This window comes from Oryctolagus cuniculus, chromosome 17 (genome assembly GCF_964237555.1).
Source record: "Oryctolagus cuniculus chromosome 17, mOryCun1.1, whole genome shotgun sequence".
NCBI classification, from domain to species: Eukaryota; Metazoa; Chordata; class Mammalia; order Lagomorpha; family Leporidae; genus Oryctolagus; species Oryctolagus cuniculus.
In genome coordinates this window covers 32,130,455-32,154,333 of record NC_091448.1, presented here as the reverse complement: position 1 = coordinate 32,154,333, position 23,879 = coordinate 32,130,455, and the positions used below count along the sequence as shown (strand labels likewise).

General features: G+C 39.6%; 1 protein-coding gene across 1 annotated transcript in view; it reads right to left on the bottom strand.

The window, feature by feature from the left end:
* Positions 1-23,879, bottom strand: part of ANKFN1 (ankyrin repeat and fibronectin type III domain containing 1) — a 522,795-nt gene that overhangs the window by 5,446 nt on the left and 493,470 nt on the right. Inside the window, exons 19-20 of the mRNA XM_051825489.2 lie at positions 20,285-20,451; positions 14,510-14,723 (exon numbers count right to left, since the gene is read on the bottom strand). Coding sequence (XP_051681449.2) covers positions 14,510-14,723; positions 20,285-20,451 — 381 coding nt within the window. The remainder of the gene's footprint in view (positions 1-14,509; positions 14,724-20,284; positions 20,452-23,879) is intronic.

The following is a 23,879-nucleotide window of genomic DNA, read 5'->3' as shown; positions in this document are numbered from 1 at the left end:
TGGTTTTTGCATTTGAAAAAGCAGTAGGAATTTATTTGAAAGGGGGCAGGAGGAAGATAAGACACTGATGGCCAAAGTTGGGAAACCTGGCTTCAGGAACCCAGCTGCCTTTCACCTGCTTGCCCTGTGATCTTGGGAGTTGTTTCTTTGAGGTTCAGTTTCTTTATAAAAGGGGTTGATAATAGAGCTGCTTAGGGTGGTTGAAAAAGAAATTGATTATGTCTGCAAGTACTGAACACATTGCCAGTTGTTTAAAAAGCAAAAAATGAGAGGCTAGAGGTGGGGGTATGAGGGAGAGAAACAGACAAAGAGAAAGAAACCTAAAGGTGCATATGCACTAGCCAGCTACAAATTTAGTCCTGTAAATTAGTCATTTAATGCACTGGTTTGTATTTTTCCTCTAATTCAGTTATAATTTTCTGAATAGCAACGACTTTCTGAAATCCTTTGATCCTGTAGTTTGATGACTACATGTTAATTTTGAAAATGTGCAAGTGTTCTTAAAAGGAACAAGTAATCTCTGATCTCTAAATTTGAGGCAATCCCAATAGGATTTTCATGTGAAATTTAGTAAGTTGATGATAAACTTCATCTGGAAGAAAAATATATATGAGAATTCCCAACTCTTTGTGGGGGAGCAATAGAGAAGAACCTGATTTATCAGGTAGAAAAGCTTACAAAAGATCTTTGGTCATTAATATTGTATAAATAGACAAATGGATTTGTAGAATAGAAAAATAAAGTACACAAACTTTGTGTGTTAATGTAGCATCTTATAGATAACATTTTAAAGTAGAGGACAGCATAGATTATTGAATATATAACACTGGGACAATTGGCTATCCTTTTAGCAAATTATGGATATATATTATGCAATATATAACATTTGAACAATTGGTTATCCTTTCAGCAAAATAATTAGAGTCCTACCTCATATTGTATATAAAAATATATTCCATATAGTCTAAATGTAACAAGCATATCTCTTAATATTAAAAAACAGTATGTAATCTTTGCATAGGATTGTTCTTTTATCGAGAGGGAACAAAAACAAGCACACGTGAGATAGATAGAGCCTGTGCGACAGAGCTCCCAGCTGCTGGTTCACTCCCCAAATTGCTGCAACTGCCAAGGCTGTGCCAGGCCTGCAGCTGGGGGTCAGGATCTTATGCAAAGTTTCCCTCATGTGGCAGGAACCCAATTACTTGAGCCGTCAGTGCTGCCTGCCAGGGTGTGCATTAACAGGAAACTGGAGTCGGTAGCCAGAGCCGAGTATTGAATCCAGGCAGGCTGATGTGGACATCCCAACTGGCAGCTAGGCCTAACATTCATCGCAGGAAGGTCTTTTTAAGCAGGACAAAGCCCCAGAAGTCATAAAAGAAATAACCATTAAAATTGACATCAACATTTAGTACCTTATCAAATAATATCATAAAATAAAAAGTGAATGATAGATTGGAAGAATATAGTAATAATGTGTGAAATAGACTAATATCCAGAAATATATAAGGAACTCCTGTAAATCAGTAAGAACACAATGAGAATGGGCAGAATGTAATGACAGCATTGTGAGGAATAATAGCTACAAATTGCTAATATATATCCATTATTATGTCCAACCTAGATAGTAATTAAGGAAATGGAATTGAAACAATGAGGCACTTTTTGTCTTTCAGATTTGAAAAAAAAATAAAAGAATGATAGTCTTATATGTTGGTGAAGTGTAGGAAGTCAGGCGCTCTCAGAATGATTGTGGCAGTATAACTTGGCACCATTCTTTGTAGAGCAACTTGGCAGAATATATTAAAAATATGCATTGTCATTAGTCCCAGCGAATCCTTTTTTAGGTATCTGTATTTGAGAAATTGTCACATGTGCACATGGAGGCATTTTTAAATTGTTTACTGCAGTGTAATTTATAATAGGGAGAAATTAGAAATCATCTTGTGGTTGAGAATGCTCTGAAAGGAAGACATAGAGGCACAGAAGCATTAAGAAAAGAATAGTTGACTTGCAGAGTTCTGTAAGGGAATCTGTATGCAAAAGGAGTGGCTTGCTGGTTAAAAACACAACAGGCCAGCGCCACGGCTCAATAGGCTAATCCTCCACCTAGCAGCGCCGGCACACTGGGTTCTAGTCCTGGTCGGGGCGCCGGATTCTTTCCCGGTTGCCCCTCTTCCAGGCCAGCTCTCTGCTGTGGCCAGGGAGTGCAGTGGAGGATGGCCCAAGTGCTTGGGCCCTGCACCGCATGGGAGACCAGGAGAAGCACCTGGCTCCTGCCTTTGGATCAGCACGGTGCGCCGGCTGCAGCGCACCAGCCGTGGCGGCCATTGGAGGGTGAACCAACGGCAAAAGGAAGATCTTTCTCTCTGTCTCTCTCTCTCTCACTATCCACTCTGCCTGTTAAAAACAAAAACAAACAAACAAACAAAAAAACAAAACACAACACAACAGGTAATGAAAGAAAAATCCCACACAGTTACTAGATGATAGTTTCTTCATGGTGGAAGATCAGACAGGATTATTCTAAAGCTACTACAAAATTGAGTGATGAAGTTTTTTTGTTAGGGGTAAATATCAAGGTTTCTTCTAGTTTAGGAATCAGACCTAAATGGAAAATTTTTTCTTATTTATTTCAGAGTCAGAGTATAAAATATTTTTTCACTACAGTAGGAGATGATGTGTATTGATGCTCATAATTAACAGGGCAAGATGGCAGTTTTGCTGTTACTGCTGGTTGATACTCATTATCCATTATCTTTTACTTATAAAATCTTTATTTGGGACAGTGATGCACCCCCCCCCCCCCTTTTACAGCTAGGCATGGCCATATAAATTTTGGATGCTGAGATAAAATTGGGAAGTATTATATGTAATTTCTAGAAGAATGTATAAAGGGAGTTGTCTTATCTGGGAGATAAGCTTTTCTTCATCTTTCTTCCCAATTGCCTGTAACAAAATATGTTGAAGCAACCTAGGAAGCAGGAACCACATATTGGGTGGAGCTGAAACACAGGGCTTGGTCTTTGAAGACCATGGAGTCCAGATATTAATCCTGAATTGTTTACTTCTGGGCTTATTTCATATGAGAGAGCTATGTGTTTACAGCACTCATATTTGGGTTTTCTGTGTCATAGATACAAACTTAACCCTAGCTGGTACAAACCTAAATGTCCATCATACTTAAATAAATTGTGACACATCCATGCTTTGAAATACTATCCAGCAGCTACAAAGGATATTATCCCACATATTCTTCAAATAATGGCTACCAATATATGACCACCTCTTCTGCTTTTTTCCTACTCATCTATTCAAGGTTTTCCTCCACCTTCTTGAAGAAGCATCCCCCAAGAGTCTCACAAAGTCTCACTTAGTACTTCTGTAATGTTTGTTGCTCTTTGGCATTTAGTAGTATAGACTTGTGTTATTATTTTTTTTGACAGGCAGAGTTATAGACAGCAAGAGAGAGAGACAGAAAGGCTTCCTTCTGTTGGTTCACCCCCAAAATGGCTGCTATGGCTGGCGCAATGCCAGTCCAAAGCCAGGAGCCAGGTGCTTCTTCCTGGTCTCCCATGTGGGTGCAAGAGACCAAGCACTTGGGCCATCCTCCACTGCCGTCCCGGGCCACAGCGGAGAGCTGGACTGGAAGAGGAGCAACCAGGACTAGAACCTGGCGCCCATATAGGATGCCGGCGCCACAGGTGGAGGATTAACCTAGTGAGTCACGGCACCAACCCTGTTATTAATTATTTTTAAAATGTAAATGTAACATCCTGGTTTCCTAGTTAGATCAGGAGCCCTGTTAAGTCAAAGACATTTAATTCATCCATTTATTCATCAAGATTTTATTTTGCATGACCTCTGAGCCCTGCTCTGAAACACTGTGCAGGTGCTTCCCAACTTGAGATTGCTCAATCTGCAATATTTTGATTTTATGATGGTACAAAAGTGATTGTCATTCATTAGAAACTGTAGTTTGCATTTTAATTCCCCCCCCAGACTGATTATCTGCAGTGGGGACACACTCTTGTGATACTGAGCAATGGCAACAAGTGTTAACCCCAGTCAGCCATGGGATTATGAGGGATAAACATCAGATACTCTACAGTGCACTGTGTTGATGAGCTGTGATATTTGGTAAGTTGGCTGTATTAGATATATTTTCTGCTGTATATTCAGTGTATGCCAGTTTTATAGGAATGGGACCCCATCATAAACTGAGAAACTATTATACCTGGTGTTTGAATGGATATAAAGTTAGTAAGAATTATACCTGACTCCAGTGAGTTTTCTGTTTTAATTGAGGTATAGGACAAATATACATCTAGGAGACTAGAAGAACATAGGTTTTATATGAGAAGTGTAGCAAACAAGATGTGGATTATAGATTAATAGGAAAGAGTGATGGGATTTTATTAGGATAAAATTAATGAAATATTTTAGCTCTATTTCCCTCTGTTCATCTCTATTCTGTGTCTATATAAATATGTCTTTTCACTGGCTTTCATAGAGTAATTCAAGGCAGATATATTAGTGATAAATTTGCAAATGATGATAAAACGGATTAGAAGTGAGAGGAAGAGGCAACAGTGCAAATAATCCTGTTTGACAAAAATATGGGGAGCAGGAATGGCATTTTGAGAAAATGAGGCTACCAAGAAAATGGTCCCAGCAGTTGCATTATTGGGAATTTATTTCAGAAAAATTAAGGCATTTTCCCACACAAGAACTTTGTACACAGATGTTTATGGAAACTTTATTGGTAATAGCTTCAAATTGGAAACTACCCAAATATCCTTCAGTGGATGAATGGTTAAACTTTGGTAAATCTGCATCATGGAATAGTACTCATCAGTACAAAGAAATAATTCCATATATGTAACAGTCATGAAATGACATACAGATGAAGAGCAGATTATTAAATTGCCAAGGATGGGGGTATGTGGATGAATAAGCTTATACAAAGATAGTAGGGAGTTTTATGGTGATATTGTAGTTGAGTATCTTAATTATAGAGGTGGTTATTCAAGGCCATATATGGGATATAATTGGATGGAGCTATACATTCAATAATATATACAAATAAGTGCATAACTGGTGAAATCTGGATAAGGTCTATGGGTTGTATCAAATTCTTGGTTTTATGAGAGTAGTATAAAATGTTGACATTGGGGAGGGTGCTAAGAAAAGGGTGCAGGGGACTCCTATACAGTCATTTGCCATTTATTGTATATATAATTATTTTAAATACTTTTAAAAAGATAATTTAATTTTGAAAGGGTAAGATAGGACTAGAGGTGGATATTGAAAGCCTACATAAGGAGTTTGGGTGCAGTTTTATAACCAGTGGATGGTTATTAAAGAATTTTGAGAAATTGGCAAAATGAAAACTGAGATTTAGGATTGTTATGCAGCAGTTAGGATATTAAGATAAACTTGATGAAGAAGAACAGGGAGGCCAGTAGGAAGCTGTGGTCCAGAGTGTATGTTTCCCTGAATATTTGTCCTGTACTTGGAGGAAGCATCTTTTAATAAGGTGGCCAGCAAAGGGAGTCTAGGTGAGACCCCAGTGACCAGAAGGAATTAGCTATGTGAAAGTTTTAGAGAAGAATGTTCCAAATAACTGAGTGAAGCAAAGGCACATGCCGCAAAGTTAGTAAAAGGTTTCAAGCCCTGGTTCCATAGGAGTAGCATTAAACCAGAGGAACTAAACTGCAGCCCTGATTCGGGTTGGGCAGTTGAAGGGATGGTAGATTTAATTTGGGATAGGAGTTTGGTGGGATAGTGCGGTTGAAGGAGGATGGTTGTGGTTGCCAACAAGAAGGAACCATTGGAGAGGGAGTACTTGAAGATATGAGTGGTAAAGCTGATAAATAATAAGGAAGGGTGATCAGTTGTGAGTCCAAGTAATGGCATTGGTCCTAAATGAGAAAGAAGGAAGGACATGTTGTTCTCAGAGACAAGTGGTTAAGGAAGAAGACAAAGAGATTTTCAGGTTAAAAGGAGAGAAATGGATAAAGGTTTGGGCTGAATGACTTTATGTTCTGAATACATAAATCCAGACACCACATTGTACCTCATTAATATGTATGATTATTATATGTCAGTCAAATTTAAGACAGTACTCTCCCTCGTCTTTAATGGGAAAAGTCAGACACTTCAGGTAATAGGATCTCAAGATTGTTGGTTGTTTTTGATGATAACAGTGACAGGTATCTTAGAAGTGATGGAGTGAAGATTTGAATGTGGGCTTGAAATAAGATACATGGAAAGAATTCTTAATTGATTGCCCTTCATCATTTATCTGATCAGTGTTCTGTTCAGCTGTCTACATGTACTTGTTTGTACACTGAATGGTAACAACAATATCTGGTATTAGGTGCTTACTGTGAGACAGCCATAATACTAAGTGTTCTATATGCTTTATTTCATTTAACCCTTACAAGATCCATTTTGTAGGTGAGAATATTGAAGTATAGGCTTATTAAGTTTTCCAGTTCATATAACCTCTAAGTAGGCACCCAAATGCAAATTTGTCTCACTCCAAAGACGTGCTATGCTGCCATCTACCTTAGCATTTCTGTAACTTATGGAAACTTGCTGAGGGCTGGGATCTGGTTCATCTAATTCATTTTGTGTGGTACCATCTCAGAATTATTTTAGTTAAGCTAAAGTATCAAGTAAGGACTTCTTGATATTGCTGCTGCTAGAGAAACATGTTAGGTCTTGTATTAGTTTCCCATGGCTGCTATAACAAGTGCCCACATTCTGGGTGATTTAAAACAACAGAAATTTACTAATTCACAGTTGTGGAAGCCAGAGAAATCAAGGTGTCATTAGGGTCACCCTCCCTCTGGGAGTCTCAGGGGGAGGATACATTCTTGCTTCTTTCACCTTCTGGTGGCTGTTAGCATTCTTATTGGAGTGCATCATTCAGATCTCTGCTTCTACCTTCCCATGGCCTGTACTCTGTGTGTGAATAGTCTTCTGTCTTTTATAAGGAAGGACACTTATTATTGGATCTGAAGCCCGCCTGATAATTACAATCCAGGATAGTCCCACCTCAAGATCCTTAATTGTCTTTGCAGAGACCTTTTTTCCAAATAAAGTCACATTCACAAGTTACGAGGGTTAGGACAGGTACATACTTTTTGAGAGTAACCATTCAGTTCACTAGAGGACTGATAGTAAAATTGACTGTTACTAGAAGCAGCCACAGAAGAGTTTGTGACGCTGTTCCCTCTTTCTGGTCTAAAATGCCTTTTGCAAATGCAGTTTGTATTTTGACTTCTCAATATACAAAGAATGGGCGTTTAGTATTTGGAGAGGACTAAGGAGTATTTGAATATGTGCTTTAAAGAAATTGGCATTCTAATATTTCCATAGAGTGTCATATTTTAAGACCCATTGTCTCATGGGGTGGCCATATTGATTTCCCCAGGTGGAGTTAGTTGCTCAGTTCCTTTGGCTCTTATAGCATTTCATTTATATTTTCTCTGTTATTACATTTCCCATGTTTTATTACAAATTGTCAATTTTCATATCTGTCTTCTGCACTGGACTGTTAACTCTAGAGAGCATGCACTGTGTCTTGTTTCTGCTGAGTAAATTAAGGCAGTCAGTGAAGGAATGGGCTAAGGAATGAGTCGGCCAAAAGGTTGCATAGAATCTTCCTTGTTTCCCAGACCATCTAACCTGATAATACAAACAGACCATGAAGACTTCTGAATTATACTGTGTCTTATCATTGATTCACTCTTTGCTTCTTGTGTTGCAGCTGGTACACTGAAGTCACCCAGTAAAGTATGTTGAATTGAAATTAAAACAGATACTGAAATCTGGAAACAGAAAGAGTAATGAGATTTGATTGTCTCTTAAAAATAATGCTGAAAGCATCTTGAAAGGACCTACTTTACTTAAAGTGCCATAGAAATTCCTGAAAACAATCACCTGAATCATTTTGCTTTATCTTTGGTGATATTTGACTTGAGAGTCAGCCTGGGTGTATCAGAAAGAACAAATGTCTTAAAATTAGGCATACTTTGAAGTCCTGTCTTGCTCTTTACTGTGTGTTGTTGTCCCCCAATATCCTTGGGGGACTGGTTCTAGAACCCTCTGCTGATAACAAAATTCACAGACAATCTAGTCCCTTTTATAAAATAGTGTAGTGTTCACATACAACTTATACACATCTTCCCACATGCTTTAAATCATCTTTAGGTTATTTTTTATACTTGATACAATGTGAATGCTATGTAAATAGTTGTACTGTGTTGTTTATGGAATAATGACAAGAAAAAAAGACTATGTTCAGTACAGATAGAATTTTTTTTTCCTGAATATTTTCAGTCTACAATTGTACCCATGGATAGGCAGGGCTGACTTTCTATGATCTTGAACAAATCATTTGGCCTCTAAGAACCTTTCTTCATGTGCATCATGTACATAATTATATTGCTTATAACACCTACAGAGGTGTTGTAAGGATTCAGTTAGTTTGTTAAAAATCCTTTAAGTTTCTTTCAGAAAGAAGGAATTACTGAAGTCATCTCCACTCCTAGTAACTAGATATCACATCAAGATCACTAAAGTACAAAGCAGCAGTTAGATATAGATCAAGATTTTTTTTGTGAGAAAGCTATTGGTAATATGAAATATAATTTCTTATATGGCATCTTCTGTTGGTGACAAGCTAGTCCAGTGCTATATTTCCTAACCTTGATCTTACGACGAATTAGTAAATGATATAATTTGTTTCCTATAGCTCTCAGGAACATGGAGGATCAGTGATTAGTCAAGTTAGTAGTTATAACTGTAATAACTCAGAAGGAGGTGTAAAAGTGATTGAATATGGAGAGGTAAATATTAACTTGTTGGTTCATGGATATGCATACCTGGGAAACCACTGCTACAGTGGGAATCTAAATTTGAGTTGCATGGTGGCTGTATTATTTATTAGAAGACATGGTGGAATTTGTTGCGTAGAGTAGGATACCTCTCCCAGAACAGGCTGGGAAAATCTCCAGGATGCCAGCCAAGGCACTGGGGAGAGTTTCCAAAGACTTAGGCCACTGCTGTTCCTTGGAAAAGAATGCAAAACGTAGCTTCCATCTCCAGATTCAGGCCATATGCTCCATTAACATTGTGGGCATCTTGCCCAGTTGTTATTTTAATAAACCTGGTTGTGCTCCTCAGTTTCCCTTAGAGGGCCCACTACTGGGCAGGCCAGTAGTGATAGAATCTTGAGTTTCCCCTCTGAGTGACCCAGGCGCTGTTAAATGAAAGTTCTGCCCATAGTATTAGTGTTCACTCAGGAGCTTGGCTCTCGTGCCATTGCAGTGGGTGTTGCAACCCCTGTGGGCCAAGCCAACAATAGCAGAGTAGAGTTGATGTGGATTTTGAGGGTGTTTTGGGGAGATGACATTTCAGGAAAGAATAACTGATTTAAAGCCATTGCTTTTCTTTTAAAGTCTGGGGGTATGGCAGGACAGAAAGAAGGGAATAGTGAGCCACACTTGCCCTAAGGTCTACCTTTACATTTTTAGTATATCATTGTCTATATATTGTACTTCATTGAATCTGTTTGTATTGTAATCTCTCATTAGGCTTTAGGTAGACTCTCAGAAGTTTGTTTACTCTCTAATTTCCCAAGAAAAATAATGAAACATCTCCAGATTCCTGCTTCTTTGAACTATTTGGTTTATGCCATGGTGTTCTTAAAATCATCTGGGAAAAGGTTAATAGGAAGATTTACATTTGGAAGATCAGGATAATTATCAGATATATCTGAAGAAAACAATGCCCCCCTTCCCTCTATTGCTTCACCCGTGCGTCACTAGGAGAAACAGCAGTGTTGGGGGTAGGCAGGGGCTGCTGTTTGTGACCACTATACCACAGAAAAGGAGTGGGAGAGAAAATATTCATGTGATGGACCAAGTAGTTTCAGCCCCTGCCTTGAGCTGCCTTTTCTAAGAGCCAGCTTTCCCCCTTGGGTCCTTGGGAGATGCTTAATTTTAATTGACTCAGAGGAGTTCTACTTTGTGTTTTGAAAACCACACATACTCCCCACCTCCTCATTCCCAACAGATATGCACAAACAAATCCAAGGGACTCAACAGCCTTAAAGCAGGATCGTATGCTGGTACCAGAGGCTAGATTTGTGATAGGTTGTGTATTTCCAGCAGGCCCTTTAGAAATTAGGTGAACCAGACCCACACAGAATGGAATTGTGCTGCACACTTTGCCCTGTGAGTAACCCCAGCGGGGATGTTCCTCTAAATTGGATATTTTCCCCTTTCATTAATGGTTTCCAAACAATTCGAAGTGGTCACACTTGTGGAGAAGACAGAGTATGCTGTGGTAGAATTCATTGCTCTGAAATGTTCCTGCTTTTGCCAGGGGATAAGATGCTCAGTGTTTCTCAACAGTACTTCCCTGTCACTGGATTCCATTTGTCATTTGCTGCCTTCCACATCTTTGTGTTTCACAGCCCATGGAATCTTGGCTTCAGAGAAATAAATGGACCCAAGAGAGAGTTATATTTTAAGAAACAGAATGATGATCACTCACATTTTAAATTAGTAATAAAATCTGAAAGTAATTGGCCAGATACACCCTGCAGGGAGTGTGTAACCCTGTCCTCTGGCCAGTGTGAGTCTGGCATTTCTATGGCAAAGAGGAGGCCACCCTCATACAGCCAAGGAGGAACCCACTAAGGACCCTGTGGCCAAGAGATTGAACACTGGAAAGTTCTGTGAGCAGAGAGGGCAGATGAACTATGAAGTTAGAAGGAAAACTGGAAAGTTGTTTGTAGATTATACTAACTGTGGGACATCAGAGAGCATCTCTTTCCTGTCTTAAAAAAAGTCCCTTTTTTAATAAAATAAGTTTTATATTTTCTTTTTTATTAATATAAAGAACAAATTCATGTATTTCATAGGTACAGTTCCAAGAAGACAACCACACTTCTTTCCCTTCCTTTTCTTGATCAGTTTTTGCAAAGACATATTTTTTTTTGGACAGGCAGAGTGGACAGTGAGAGAGAGAGAAACAGAGAGAAAGGTCTTCCTTTTGCCGTTGGTTCACCCTCCAATGGCCGCTGTGGCCGGTGCACTGCGGCCAGCGCATCGCGCTGATCCGAAGCCAGGAGCCAGGTGCTTCTCCTGGTCTTCCATGCGGGTGCAGGGCCCAAGAACTAGGGCCATCCTCCACTGCACTCCCGGGCCATAGCAGAGAGCTGGCCTGGAAGAGGGGCAACTGGGACAGAATCTGGCGCCCTGACCAGGACTAGAACCCAGTGTTCTGGCGCTGCAGGCAGAGGATTAGCCTACTGAGCCGTGGTGCCGGCCACAAAGACATAATTTTAATCTACTCTGTGTTCACAGGCTTAATTCACCACAATCCATAATATTCAGCAAGTGAAATGTCGAAAAGACCACAGTTCTTCAGTAGTATAAACAAGGGTTAAAAAAGACAACCATATCACAAAATGTTCATTTCATTCCTACACATTTTTTTGTAAAAAAATGCCCTTTGAACTCTGTACTTCTCCAGCTATTGCTTTCCCTCCGTCTTGCCTTTTACAGCCAAGATTTTAAGAATGCATCATCCTGTCCCACTGCTTCACCTTGCGTTTACTTTCTGATCTACTTCTGTTCTGCGTCTAGCTCTTTCCCTTCACAAATTGCTCTCATTGAGGTTATTGATGCTTCCCTCATCGATAAAAGCAAACATAATGGAAGCATTTCAGCTTTATTTAACCTCTTTCCATCTTTTGAGACACTTTTTGTTACACTGCTTACCCTCTTTTTAATCTTTCTCTGGTTGTTCCTTCTCAGCCTAGGAAGTCTTGCTACTTCATTCCACATGGATCCTTTCACAGTCTCCTCTTCCTGTTTTGCCTACTCTCTCTAGGGGAACTCGAGCATTTTCCAGGCTCAAACATCATGTACATGTCAACAGTTTCTTAAATTTGTATTATTAGCTTGGTTTTCTTTCCTGGGCTGTGGACTCTCTACATCTTGTGTTCTCCTGAATGTTTCTTTTTATGAAGAATGTCCCAAAGCTAGCTCAGATTCAACACGCCCCACCACTCAAGCTTGTTTCTCCTCCTTTCTTACTTTGTTTTGGTAAATAACATCTTGTTACCCTGAGAGTCATCCAAGCCTGCAAGCTTGGTATCTCCTTTGTTAGATCTCCTGCTTCCAATATTTTCCCTCTGTGATCTCTTCATACAGTTGCAAGATTTGACTTTAAAGAGTTGTAGAGATCATACCAATCCTCTTGCTTACAAGTTTCCAATGGCTTTCTGTCCCAAGTAGGGTAAACTCCAAACTTCTTAGGGCATACAGAACCCTGCCCATTCAGGCCCTATCTCCCCTTCAACCCTATCTTTTACCACTCACCTCTTTGTTCATTCTGCTCTAAGGACTTTGGCCTTCTTTCCATCCCTCACCCTTCTCAGAGTCTTGCTGATTTGCTGACTGGAATATTTCAGTCAGATCTTTGCATTTCTGCCTCCACTTTCTGTGGCTGTCCTGAATGTCATCTTTGCAGATAGGTCTCTGCTGATCATCCTGGTGAAATCAGCATCTCCTTGCCTACTCCCACTCTGATTGCTGTTTTGTATTATACACTGGAATTTTCACTATCTGATATTATCTTGTTTGTTTATGTTTTCATTGTTTGTCACTCATTCTACAATGTAAGCTCTATGGGAGCAGAGACTTTACTTTGTTTATCACTGTATCTCTGTTATTTTGAAGACTGCTTGGCATGTAGGTAGTAGGTAACCAGTAACTATATTTTAAAAGCAAAAAAAAAAACCCTAAAAAAGAAAAGTATCTTTAGATCTATACTCTTAACCAGACTGCTTCTAGTTCCCTAAACCACAGAACAGTTGTACAATATGCTGCTTCTGCATCTAATGCTCTCCTCTTTTTCTTCTCAGTTCCTTCTTACATGACTCTTCTGGATTCTGTTGCCTCCAGGAAGAGGTCTCTGATCTTAAAAATGTAAGGTTTAACATTTCTAGTAGACTCCGTAGCACATATGCAGTTATCATGCAATTTTTGGTTAATGTTAATCTGTCTCTGCTCTAATTTCTGGCAAAGATGATATTTAATTTGTACCCAAGCCTGGTGGGAATTTATAAAAATGCATTCTAGAAACTTCTATTTAAATAATTCTTTTGTTGAATTATTTGATGTTATAGACTCCTTTGATAATGTTAAATAAGTTCTTTTAGTTGTCAAGTTTAGTTTTTAGATATTGGAGGTTTTTAAAAACAGGAGTACATACTAACTTATTTATAGAAAAGGATCATCCCCTTGCTAAAATTTTTTATAATAATAACAGCATTAAATATATTTATAAATTACTTTAATGTATTTCATATATAAGCATATATGATTTTTGTACATCTCTGATGCAGATTGTTTTATTTGTTAAGTAACTCTTCAAGATATAGATATTATCCTCATTTTACATAGATAGAAACTAAGACTTGAATGCAGTAATCTGTTCAAGTTCATACAACTGGTTAAAAAAAGCTGAGATTTGAATCCAGGTCTCTGATTTCTAAGCCCAGACTCTTTCTGCTACACCATGCTGCCCCCTATAGGATAAGCCCACAAATCAGAACTATTTATTAAAAATACTATTATGAAAATTACAAAACTGGAACTCTAGTAAGCTATAGAATAAAGAAAAATGCTTTGAATGACCATAATTTTAATTGACTAGAAAAATGGCACTAGTTTCACCATGTCATGGGAAAGAATATTATATAGTATTGCTTTGGGTTCATCTACTTCTTCTTTGCTTAAAACTATAAAGGTAGAAGTTTCTGTGAACCCAGTCATGGTTTTGCTGTTTTTATTTGCCATGTCAACTCAGTGTTAGTTTCTAAAAGGGGAGGTGCCTTGCTAGGCCTCTCTTCCAGCTTGTAAGTTTTTCATATTCGATCATGATGCTAAGCTACTTATTTGGCCTCAGTTTCAGTAGTCTAGTTTCACCAAGGGTTCTCTCTTTCCTGTCTTCTACCTCAGAATATTAGAAGTTGCCCTGGAGCTCTTACCCAGGTTGGGACCTGTTTCCTGCCTCATTCTTGTCAGCACCTCTTTACTAGAGGTTGGTCCTGATCTCCATCCTCATATGATTTTAGTTAGATTTCCCTGGCTGACTTGGTCTTTCCCTGGCATCCAGCAGTCCCCACTCTACATGTCTAAAGCCTCATCTTTGCTGTGTGTCCTTTTGTATCTTGGAGGGATGGTCTAGAACTGGACTGGAATCTATATGGAGTTGATCTCAGGTTTCCTATCCCTCCACTAATTTCCTCTCTCTCCATTTTTCTAGTTTGTCCCCTCAATGCTTTTAGACTCTTACCACTGAATGGTATTTCCTGTTACTTGATGGAACTAATAGCTTAGCACAAAGAACCTCACCTGTGAGGAGAGGATGAAAATGCTGGTTAGGGAGGCATTGAACTGTAGATCTTACTGCTTACCACTCATTGCCTTTCTTCTGTGCATCTCTGGGGATGGTGATGGTGATGGAAGACAGTCTATATGTGATGATGTAGAATTGATCTTTTTTAGGTTCTGCTCATTTGAGAGGTCTATCAGCTTAGTGATGGGCAGGCCAGAAACTGGCTGTTTGTATCTTGCATACTGCAGAGCATCCATGATCCATCTCATTTCACGCCACACTTCATCTATTTGCTTTGGAATAAAAGAGTAAAGACATCAAGTTATTAAACTACTATTAAAACTTAGTAAGACTTCCAGAGAGTCCATTATGATCCATGTTCTACAGTATTGGTTTTGAGCAAGAGTAAAATGTTTTAAACATAGTTTTTGCTAAGCCAGAAAATATCTTTTCTTTGTCATTGCTAATAGTTTGCAATTTTTACCTGAGAGACTGTGTCATTCATTTAATGCAAACAGTAGAAGGCCAGGATTCTAGCTGGATACATCACTTATTATCTCTGTAATAACCTTTAGCCTGTCACTTGCCCTTTCTTAGCCTTAGTTCCCTTACTATTAAAATGTGACAAAACATTTTTCCTTTTATATCACACAGGGTTGCTGTGATGATTGGGTGAAGTTACACATGTATAGCTACTTTTAATGCTGCGAGATTTAGATTAAGGCGCAGATTTATGTGATGTGGGCACAGGTCAAGAATGGCCCTTGGCCACCAGAAGCTGGACAAAACGGAGAATGGATTCTCCCCTAGAGCCTTGAGAGGGAGTATGGCCCTGCCAACACCTGAATGTGATACTTCTGGTCTCCAGAACTGTTAGAAAATACATTTCTGTTGTTTTAAGCCACTTAAGTTTGTTCTAATTCATTACAGTAGCCATCAAAAATGAACTCAATTATAATAACCCTTCTGTTCTTTTTGGATAAGATTGTTTCAGCGTATTCTGGGATGGACAGAGATTTCATGTATAAATCATTTAAGATTTGTGTTGAAACAATGTTTGCTTCTTTTTCTCTGGTGAGGTAAAGAGGTTTTAAGAAAAATGAAGTAACCATAGGTACAGGGAAGCCTGTAGTTTGAGTTTAATGGGACTTAGCTAAATAGATCCAAAAAAGAAGTACAATTTTCACCCATTTTACTGTATACTATTGATCTAAAAGCAACTGACAACATAATCCCCCCTGATTTTAAGGTCCAACTTCAGCTTCTAAAGACGTGCTGACACATTTTTAAAAAGACCACAAACTCCATAGTTTTGTTGATTAAAAGTTCTGCATCCATTTCTCACTTTGTCCTTTAAAAAATTCAGTTTTCATCTCATAAATTACACCCCTTTCTCTGTACTCAGGCAAGACAATATTTTTATTAAAATGTAAAGGTGATTGGCTCTCTCACTGCACAGCTACAAGGTGCTTGAGGGAATGATAAATTGGCTTGATTCAATGAGCTGTGTTTCTAGTAACAGCTTAGGAGCATTTGAAGCATTACAGTATATAAATTATAGCCTAATTGCCCTTTAGGCTTTAGCAGCTCAAATATGCCAAGCTCCAGGTCTCCACGCTTTGACATTTCTTTCCTTTCTCTTTCTTATTTTTTTTTTTTTTACACTCACTTTGACATTTCTGCTGTGTGTGCTGTCTATAAAGCCTGTGTACCTTATCTGTGATTTTCTACACCTCCCATGGTCCAGCCCTCCCCCTTTCTGGCTGTACTCCTTGGCTTCTTTTCCTCACTGTATTTACATAGACTCCCTTGCTCTTTACAATGTTTGGTTTGTGTAGTGACTTCAACACTGTCTTAGATCTGGATTCATACAAATGCTCTTGCGACTGGCGCTCGCCTCTGCAGGTTATGGTGTGTGGTGGGCTGAGCTGTGAACACCAATGGGTGAGTGGCTGCAGCTGGTTTTCATTTTGAGAGAGAGAGGGAGAAAGGGAGAGAGAGGGAGGGAGGGAGAGAGAGGGAGGGAGGGAGGGAGGGAGGGAGAGGGAGAAGAGGGTCAGTCAACATAGATAAGGGGATGGGGGCAGGCGGGGAGTGGGGAAGATGACTTAGAATTATTGGCGTTCAGTGAAGTCATTCATGTTGGGTAGCCCAAGGTGGTCCACTGAAGTCTGTGGGTGCTGTGAGATGGTCTGGTTTTACCCTGGCCAAGAAATTATTTTTTGAACCTCCTGGGAATTGGCTTTTATCCAACTCTGTGTGTTCCTGGCCAACTAAGAGGGAAGAGGAGCTCTCAAATTACCTGCTATGGGAGCCTAGATCAGGAGAGAACTTTGAGGAATTCCTGGCCTGCCTTTATCCAGTCCACTAAATGGTGTGATGAATATGAAGAGAAAAAGGCAGTAGAGTACTAGGCTAGGTGAAAAAAGAAAGGAGCCAGGATAGCAGTCAGTGAATGACAGTGAAGCCAAGAACTCTAGGAGGTATTTGAGTTGACAGACTATCATTGTTGGGTGAACATACTGAATTCAGGGTAGCTTAAGTGAAATGAGACAGAAACACAAGCTAAGGCATGATTAGAGAAGAATTTCTCTAAAAATATTTCTGGTTGGTAAGCTATAAAATGTTAGCGCCCTATTAGGCCTTTATAAGTCATCTAGTCCAGTCATTTCATTATGCATATTAGGCAGTTGAGACCCCTGAAGAGTTTATCAGTAGAAGATTCAGGACTCAAAATGTGTGCTCCTTGACTTCTGGTCCATTGTTATCCTTTCTCACTGTCTTCCTCACTATTGGATTCAGAAGATAAGCCAGCCTTCCACACTGTTCTTGGGCCCCTGCCTTCTTTTCCCACTCTTTCCCCACCATCTGTGTTCGATTTTTACTGGAAGCGAAATGACATAAATGTTTTGAATTTTTAACTAGTACACTCTTAAGACAGCGAGCAACTTTTCAAAGGTTATTTCTTTAGTCTGAGAGGTTACCCAGGATAACACATTTACAGAATTAGTGAAGTAGGAAAACCCTAAAAATCTGTCAGCTCATCACTTGAGAAGGGTCATTATAGTATCTTCTTCCTGCATACGTAAAAAACCTCAAGTATTGCATATTCATATCTCAAAGGATTTTTATTCTTATCAATGAATGAATGAATTTATTACATGTTATGATGTACAGCCACTTTGCTGAGTGTTATACATGCATTATCTCATTTCAATCTTTGAGTAACAGTCTGAAGTAGTACTATTACTGTTATTCCCATTTTACACGAGGAAAGATCGGGACTTAGATTTAGTTGCCCAGAGTTCAGGGCATTTCCTCATCTTAATCATCATTACTTTTCATCTAGATCAGAGGTGGGGAATGTCTGACCAGTGAAATCATTTGGTCTGGCTGCGACAAGGCAACCACAAGTGGGACCTGAAATTCAATAAGTCTATATAGCAGGCTAATTTTTAAGTTGATAACTTTTTGTGGCCTGCGAATGTTATAAATATCCAAATAGCCCTTGGCAGAAAAAAGGTTCCCCATCCCCAGTCTAGATGATTGTAATTTACCTGGTTTTCCTATTTTTAGAATTCTCCTTAAATCTAGGAAAGATATGTAAATTGGTGAGCCTGTCTTACCAGAATGAAGGCTTTCAATAAGCAACCATTGTGGCTGTATCAGTACATACAAAAAAAAATCCCTTCTGCCTGAATCTGTCCTAAACAAAGCTATAATGGGCTATAACCCAGTTTCTCTAAAATGTCAGCTAGCTCCTTCTTACCTATAGAATAGAGTACACATTTCTTAGTTTGGCTTTTAACATAGCCCTTGTGATCTGATCGCATTGCCATCTTTCATTCTTGCCTAATTTCTGACTGCTGTTCATCACTCAGTTTATGCTTCATTAACCCTTGACTACTAATTCTCCAAATACTATTTTTTCTGCTTGCTTTGCCTTGTATGTTTATACTTTCTCCATAAATAGTCTACATTCTATTTCTCTTAACTATTATCATATCTATCCTTTTAGACCCAGTTTACCTATCAGTTATAGCCCCTCTATCAACTTTTCTTATAACTGAAAGTAAATTTTTAGATCTTTGTTTAGGCACAGAATTTTTTTTTTTTATATTTCTCTTTTGGTACTTCACACATTTTACAAATAGTATTTACATACATTTCTTGTCTACCCTATTGGATTTTAAACTCCTTAGGTTCAGAGACAATTTTAATTCAACTTTGCATTTCTCATGCAGTGCCTGATGTCTGGATGTTTAACAAATGTTTATGAAATTAAATTGAGAGTTCCTCAAAAAGTTCACGGAAAGCGCTTATTATGAGGCCGGCGCCGCGGCTCACTAGGCTAATCCTCCGCCTTGCGGCGCCGGCACACCGGGTTCTAGTCCCGGTCGGGGCGCCGGATTCTGTCCCGGTTGTCCCTCTTCCAGGCCAGCTCTCTGCTGTGGCCAGGGAGTGCAGTGGAGGATGGCCCAAGTGCTTGGGCCCTGCACCCGCATGGGCGAGCAGGATAAGCACGTGGTTCCTGCCATCGGATCAGCGCGGTGCGCCGGCCGCAGTGCGCCAGCCGCGGCGGCCATTGGAGGGTGAACCGACAGCAAAGGAAGACCTTTCTCTCTGTCTCTCTCACTGTCCAAAAAAAAAAAAAAAAAAAATTGCTTATTATGAAAAAACTATACATGACTTTCAGAATACTTCTGCACTCAAGTAAGCTTATATTTTGTTTTCATTTTCCATAAACTTTTGGAAATACCCTCATCTATTATAGTGATATTTATCATGAGGCTGTTACTATTTTTTTTTATTTGAAAGGCAGAGTTAACGAGGGAGAGACAGAGAAAGACTGAGATCTTGCATCTGCTGATTTATTCTCCAAATGGCTGGGGTTGGGCCAGGCTAAAGCCAGGAGCCTGGAACTCCATCTCGGTCTTCTACATGGGTGGCAGTGGCTCAAGCACTTTGGCCATCTTCTGCTGCCTTCCCAGATGAGTTAGCAGAGAGCTGGCTCAGAAGTGGAGCAGCCAGGACTTGAACAGGCACTCCTGGGGTGTTGGTGTCACAGGCGGTGGCTTATCCATTGTACTACAGTGGCGGTCTCGAGGATATTACTATTATACTAATTTTGTGCATTGGGTAACTGACAGAGTGTTAAGCTCTGACCAAGGGAATTTAGAGGTAATTTCAGGCCAGATCCAAATTAGACCCTGAGATGACACTACCAGGCCTTTCCATGGACAGGGAACACATTTTCTGACCTCATTTAGCCACATGTTAACATGTCAACTGTTGCCAGACAAAAGTCCCAAACTGTAGGATTCTTAGAGCTAACTGGATTTGTGTTAATGTACACTGGTGAGTTATTTTCTTCCTTCTCTCCTTCTCTCTCCTCCTATTCCCTCCCCTTCTTACCCCTCCCCCCCTCCCCTCTCTCCTCTGTCTCCCTCTCTCCCCTTGCCCCACCTCAAATATTAAGCTAATTAATAGTTTTTCTTTCTGTTGGAGTTATCAGGGGGCTACCAGGTAAGAATATTCTACTTCTTCTTCAGGTAAAAGTAATATTCTATTACTTCTGGGGATGGGTTTTCTCTTTAAAATGGAAAGCCACTGCTACCTATGGTGGTGACTGATAAAGCTCTTAGTAATCTTGTGATTTTATCTGTAGTTTTCTCTTAAGCCTTTGTTTGTAAACACACATCTTCTTGAGCTCCACATTTAACTAAATCACCAGGTAGCTTGTATGCTGAGTTCTTTGAGCCAGCCAGACTGCTTTTCTTTCCCATGGTTGATGTTCACCCCTCCCACCCTGCCTCTCCTTCTCCCTTCCACCTCAGCAGAGACAAACGATTACCTGAATGAAGTCTAAGACTTGCTGGTGTTTTTGTTTGGCAGCGGCAACCTCGCTGTCTGAGATCGCCTCCCTTAGGGACTGTTGAGTATTCAGAGAATCCAGCTCAACAACAGCAGAAAGGCGGCAATACAGACCAATAAATTTCTCCCTGTAGCTGCAAAAATGAACTGGAAAATGGACAAGCAAAATAAAACATGTTAAGATCTGGTATCAAAATAGAGAAATTCGTACCTCAGAGAAAACCAGTTGAATGAAAACATGATTTATTAATCCTATCAGTGGAAAATATTAAGCTATAAATAAATTATAAATGTGTTCTTAAGGGGCCAGTTGTCTGGCTTGAGTCAGACAGTATTCCTTTTAAGGTTTACCAACTCCTGGTAATGTATGGGGAAGTGGGGTTGGCTCAAGTTGTAGTTTATGTGGACTTTTCCCTGAAATTAGGACTTTTTAAAAAAATTTTTTCCATATACAGTCACGTACCACATAATGACATTTTGGTTAATTATGGGCCACATATACAAAGGTGAGCCCATCACAGTATATTGCCTAGTGACATCGTAGCTGTCTTAGTTTGTATAAGTATACTCTGATTATACAAGGATATAATTGCCTAAGGACCTATTTTTCATAATGTGTTCCCATTGTTAAGTGACGTATGCTGTATATACTAGTATGTGAGTATAAGACTGGGAAGATAAGCTTAACACTTTAGGTAAACAAGAAGCCCAGTAAAATTTGAAACCTAGTTTGATTTTTGTGTCTGATTTCTAGCAAGTATCTTGTTTGCTCCTTTCCAGTTTAGAAGCCGAGTATAAAGAAGACATGATTTTCTCAAGGTGTCTTGTCTATCTGGAAAACTTCCTTAAGAGCCTATAGGATGGGCTTTGATTCTCCTGTCTGTCCTCTTCCGAGCTCCTTTGGAAGGGTGGTGGGAGCGGAAGACTAAACAGGACATTTTCATCTTTAGCAGACATGGCTTTCCCCTCTCAAACGAAACTGGCACAGAGGCTGCAGCAAATAGTCTAACTTCATCTCCATCATTTGCCTTTCCCAGGAGGGGCACAGCAGTGTAGGACTGGACCTGTTGCAAGCATCCTGAGGCATTCAGATTTCTATCCTCTGACCTGTGCTGATCACGGACCATAATAACTTAAGATGCCAGTGGGATGAAGAGGACATCCTGACTCAGGCTATGTATTCCAGTGTTTTCCAGGACATTATTGAACTTGGAGACTCACTTTCTGGCAACCTTACTCTGTGTACCTCTGACCAACCCAGTATGTTCCATGCTTTGGAAATAGGGCCTTTATAACTCAGCAAGACTATTGGAACATTTTTATTCTGGCTTCTTGAGTGCGGAATCCTAGGGAAAACATATAATGACTGTCATTGCATCTCTTTACTATTGCTTCCTGAGACTCAGAGATGGCCATTTAGGGAGGCTAAAACCATAGTCCCCCAAAGTGGGGCATCTTTACCCCTTAGTGAGGAAGCCCTGCTTCTCTGTATATTCAGAGATTTCTGGCACCTTACTAATCCTATCTCACTACTGCCTGCTTCCTTGCTTGATTTTCCTCTTGGGCTCAATCTTATGTGAGTGTAAGGGTAATTTGCTCTGTTTGTCTTCCCTCATGTGGGCATGGAAGAAAAGAATGGGATGAGGACTTGAATGGTTCATCCTTACTCCAACTGTGCCCCATTTGAAGGGAGTAATTCTCAATGCCAATAGTCTCAGTACCAGAGCTGTTTTTTTTTCACTCTGGTGTCAGATTCTTCCTTCCCAGTTTCTCTACTGGGTTTATCATGCCCCTGCCTGACACATAGAAGAACTAATATCATGTACCTGTTCATTAAGTGACAAACCATTGAACATTTCCCAAAAGATCTAGTTCTCATATTGTTTCCTTGCTTAAAAACCTCTACAGAGCTCATTCTTGGCTTAATAAAATCCAAATATCTTCTCCCCACATGAAAAGCTCCTTGCAATCTAGGATTTGAATATGTCTTTAATCATATCCTCCATCATGAGACCACCCTCCATTCTAAACTTTGGTCAGCTGAACTTAGTACAAGTTTGTTGTTGTTGTTGTTGTTTGCAATTCCATGTTTTTAAACATGCTCTTTCCTGTGCTTCAGATTTGCTTCTCTATCAATATCTTGAAGTCAACTTCTGATACCTGAAGGTTCAGTGTCAATATCTTAGTGAAGTCTCCACTGATATAATTTCCCTTCTGGGAAGTTCTGGTTTCTTTTTTGTGCTGCTAGAGCAATTACTGCAAATGTGTTGTGACACGCATGCTGTGCCATTTTAATTGTGTGTTTGCTTGACTGCCTTGGAATTAGACTATGATTTCCTTGAGGGAAGGAACCAGTCTCCTATAAATTTCTATTTCCTCAAGACCTGGAACATTGTAGCTTCTCAACTAATGCTTGTTGATGGACTCACTAAGTAAATAAATGCTGGAGCTGATCTGAAGAAGGGCAGACCCTACCCCAAAGGTCCCTTTTTCCTTCTATTCTCACATCTCTCACTGCCTGCTGGAGTTTCCGGTTGTGAAAGGTACATTTCAGGTCTATAATATTTACTGGCATTGGCACAGGAAGGAGCCATGATTAGTTTGTAGCTTACTCTTGACCCTTGTAGCTCCCTGAATGTGTCTTTATGCCTTTCAAGGAGGGGATTATAATCCTGTTAGCACTTGACAGATGTCCTCTCTTGGCTGGAGAGAGAAGTGAGAGAGGCGTCTCACATCCTGCTTTTCCAAACCAAGTTGAAGAAAAAATCAGCCTTTTTTTTTTTTTCCTGTTTCTAAAATATGACTGGGAAGATACGGAGAGGCACTGAATAATTTCTTTAAGAGAAATACTATCGGTCCCATCTGAATTGTGAAAAGCCAGGGTATTCACAGTTTTCTCTTGTTATGTCTCTTTGCGGTGGTGGGAACCTTGAATCAGTGGGTGGTCTCACAGCGCTTGCACTGTCCGTGCCATGCACCACAAGCAAGTTATGAGAAGTTTCAACTCTAATGCTTCAGTTTCCCGCTCTAGTGGTTTTCATCCAGAGCCTTTAATGTCACTTTAACAAATGTTACTTTAACATAGTCTTTTGTGGTTTAGCAATGATACATTTGGTAGCCATCACTGAGGAGTGGAGGATAGACTGGAAGCTTCTAATTTTTTTTTTTATAATGTGAATCACATGCATTTTACAGACAAAATGGTATAAGGCTACAATAATGTCATTATCTGGACCACATGATTTGTTAGCAGTTCACAAGCTAAGGCTAATTTTCTATTTTTCCCTGTTTTTTTTTTTTTTCTCTATAAGATAATGAAAGATTGACATGTGGTTGGCATCAACACTTGTGGAGTATGGTAGACAGGAAAATGCATGGGCTTAGATATCAGACAGTATGCTTACCTAGGATTAGGTAATACTATGTATGTGAAGTGTACCTCACAGCACAGGGCACATACCAAATACAAAATAAATGTTCCCACCCTTTCACCCCCCACTCTTGTACCCCTTCCACCCACCTCCCAAATAGCCTATTCAGGGTCTAGAAGAGAATATATCAGGGAGTAGAATATT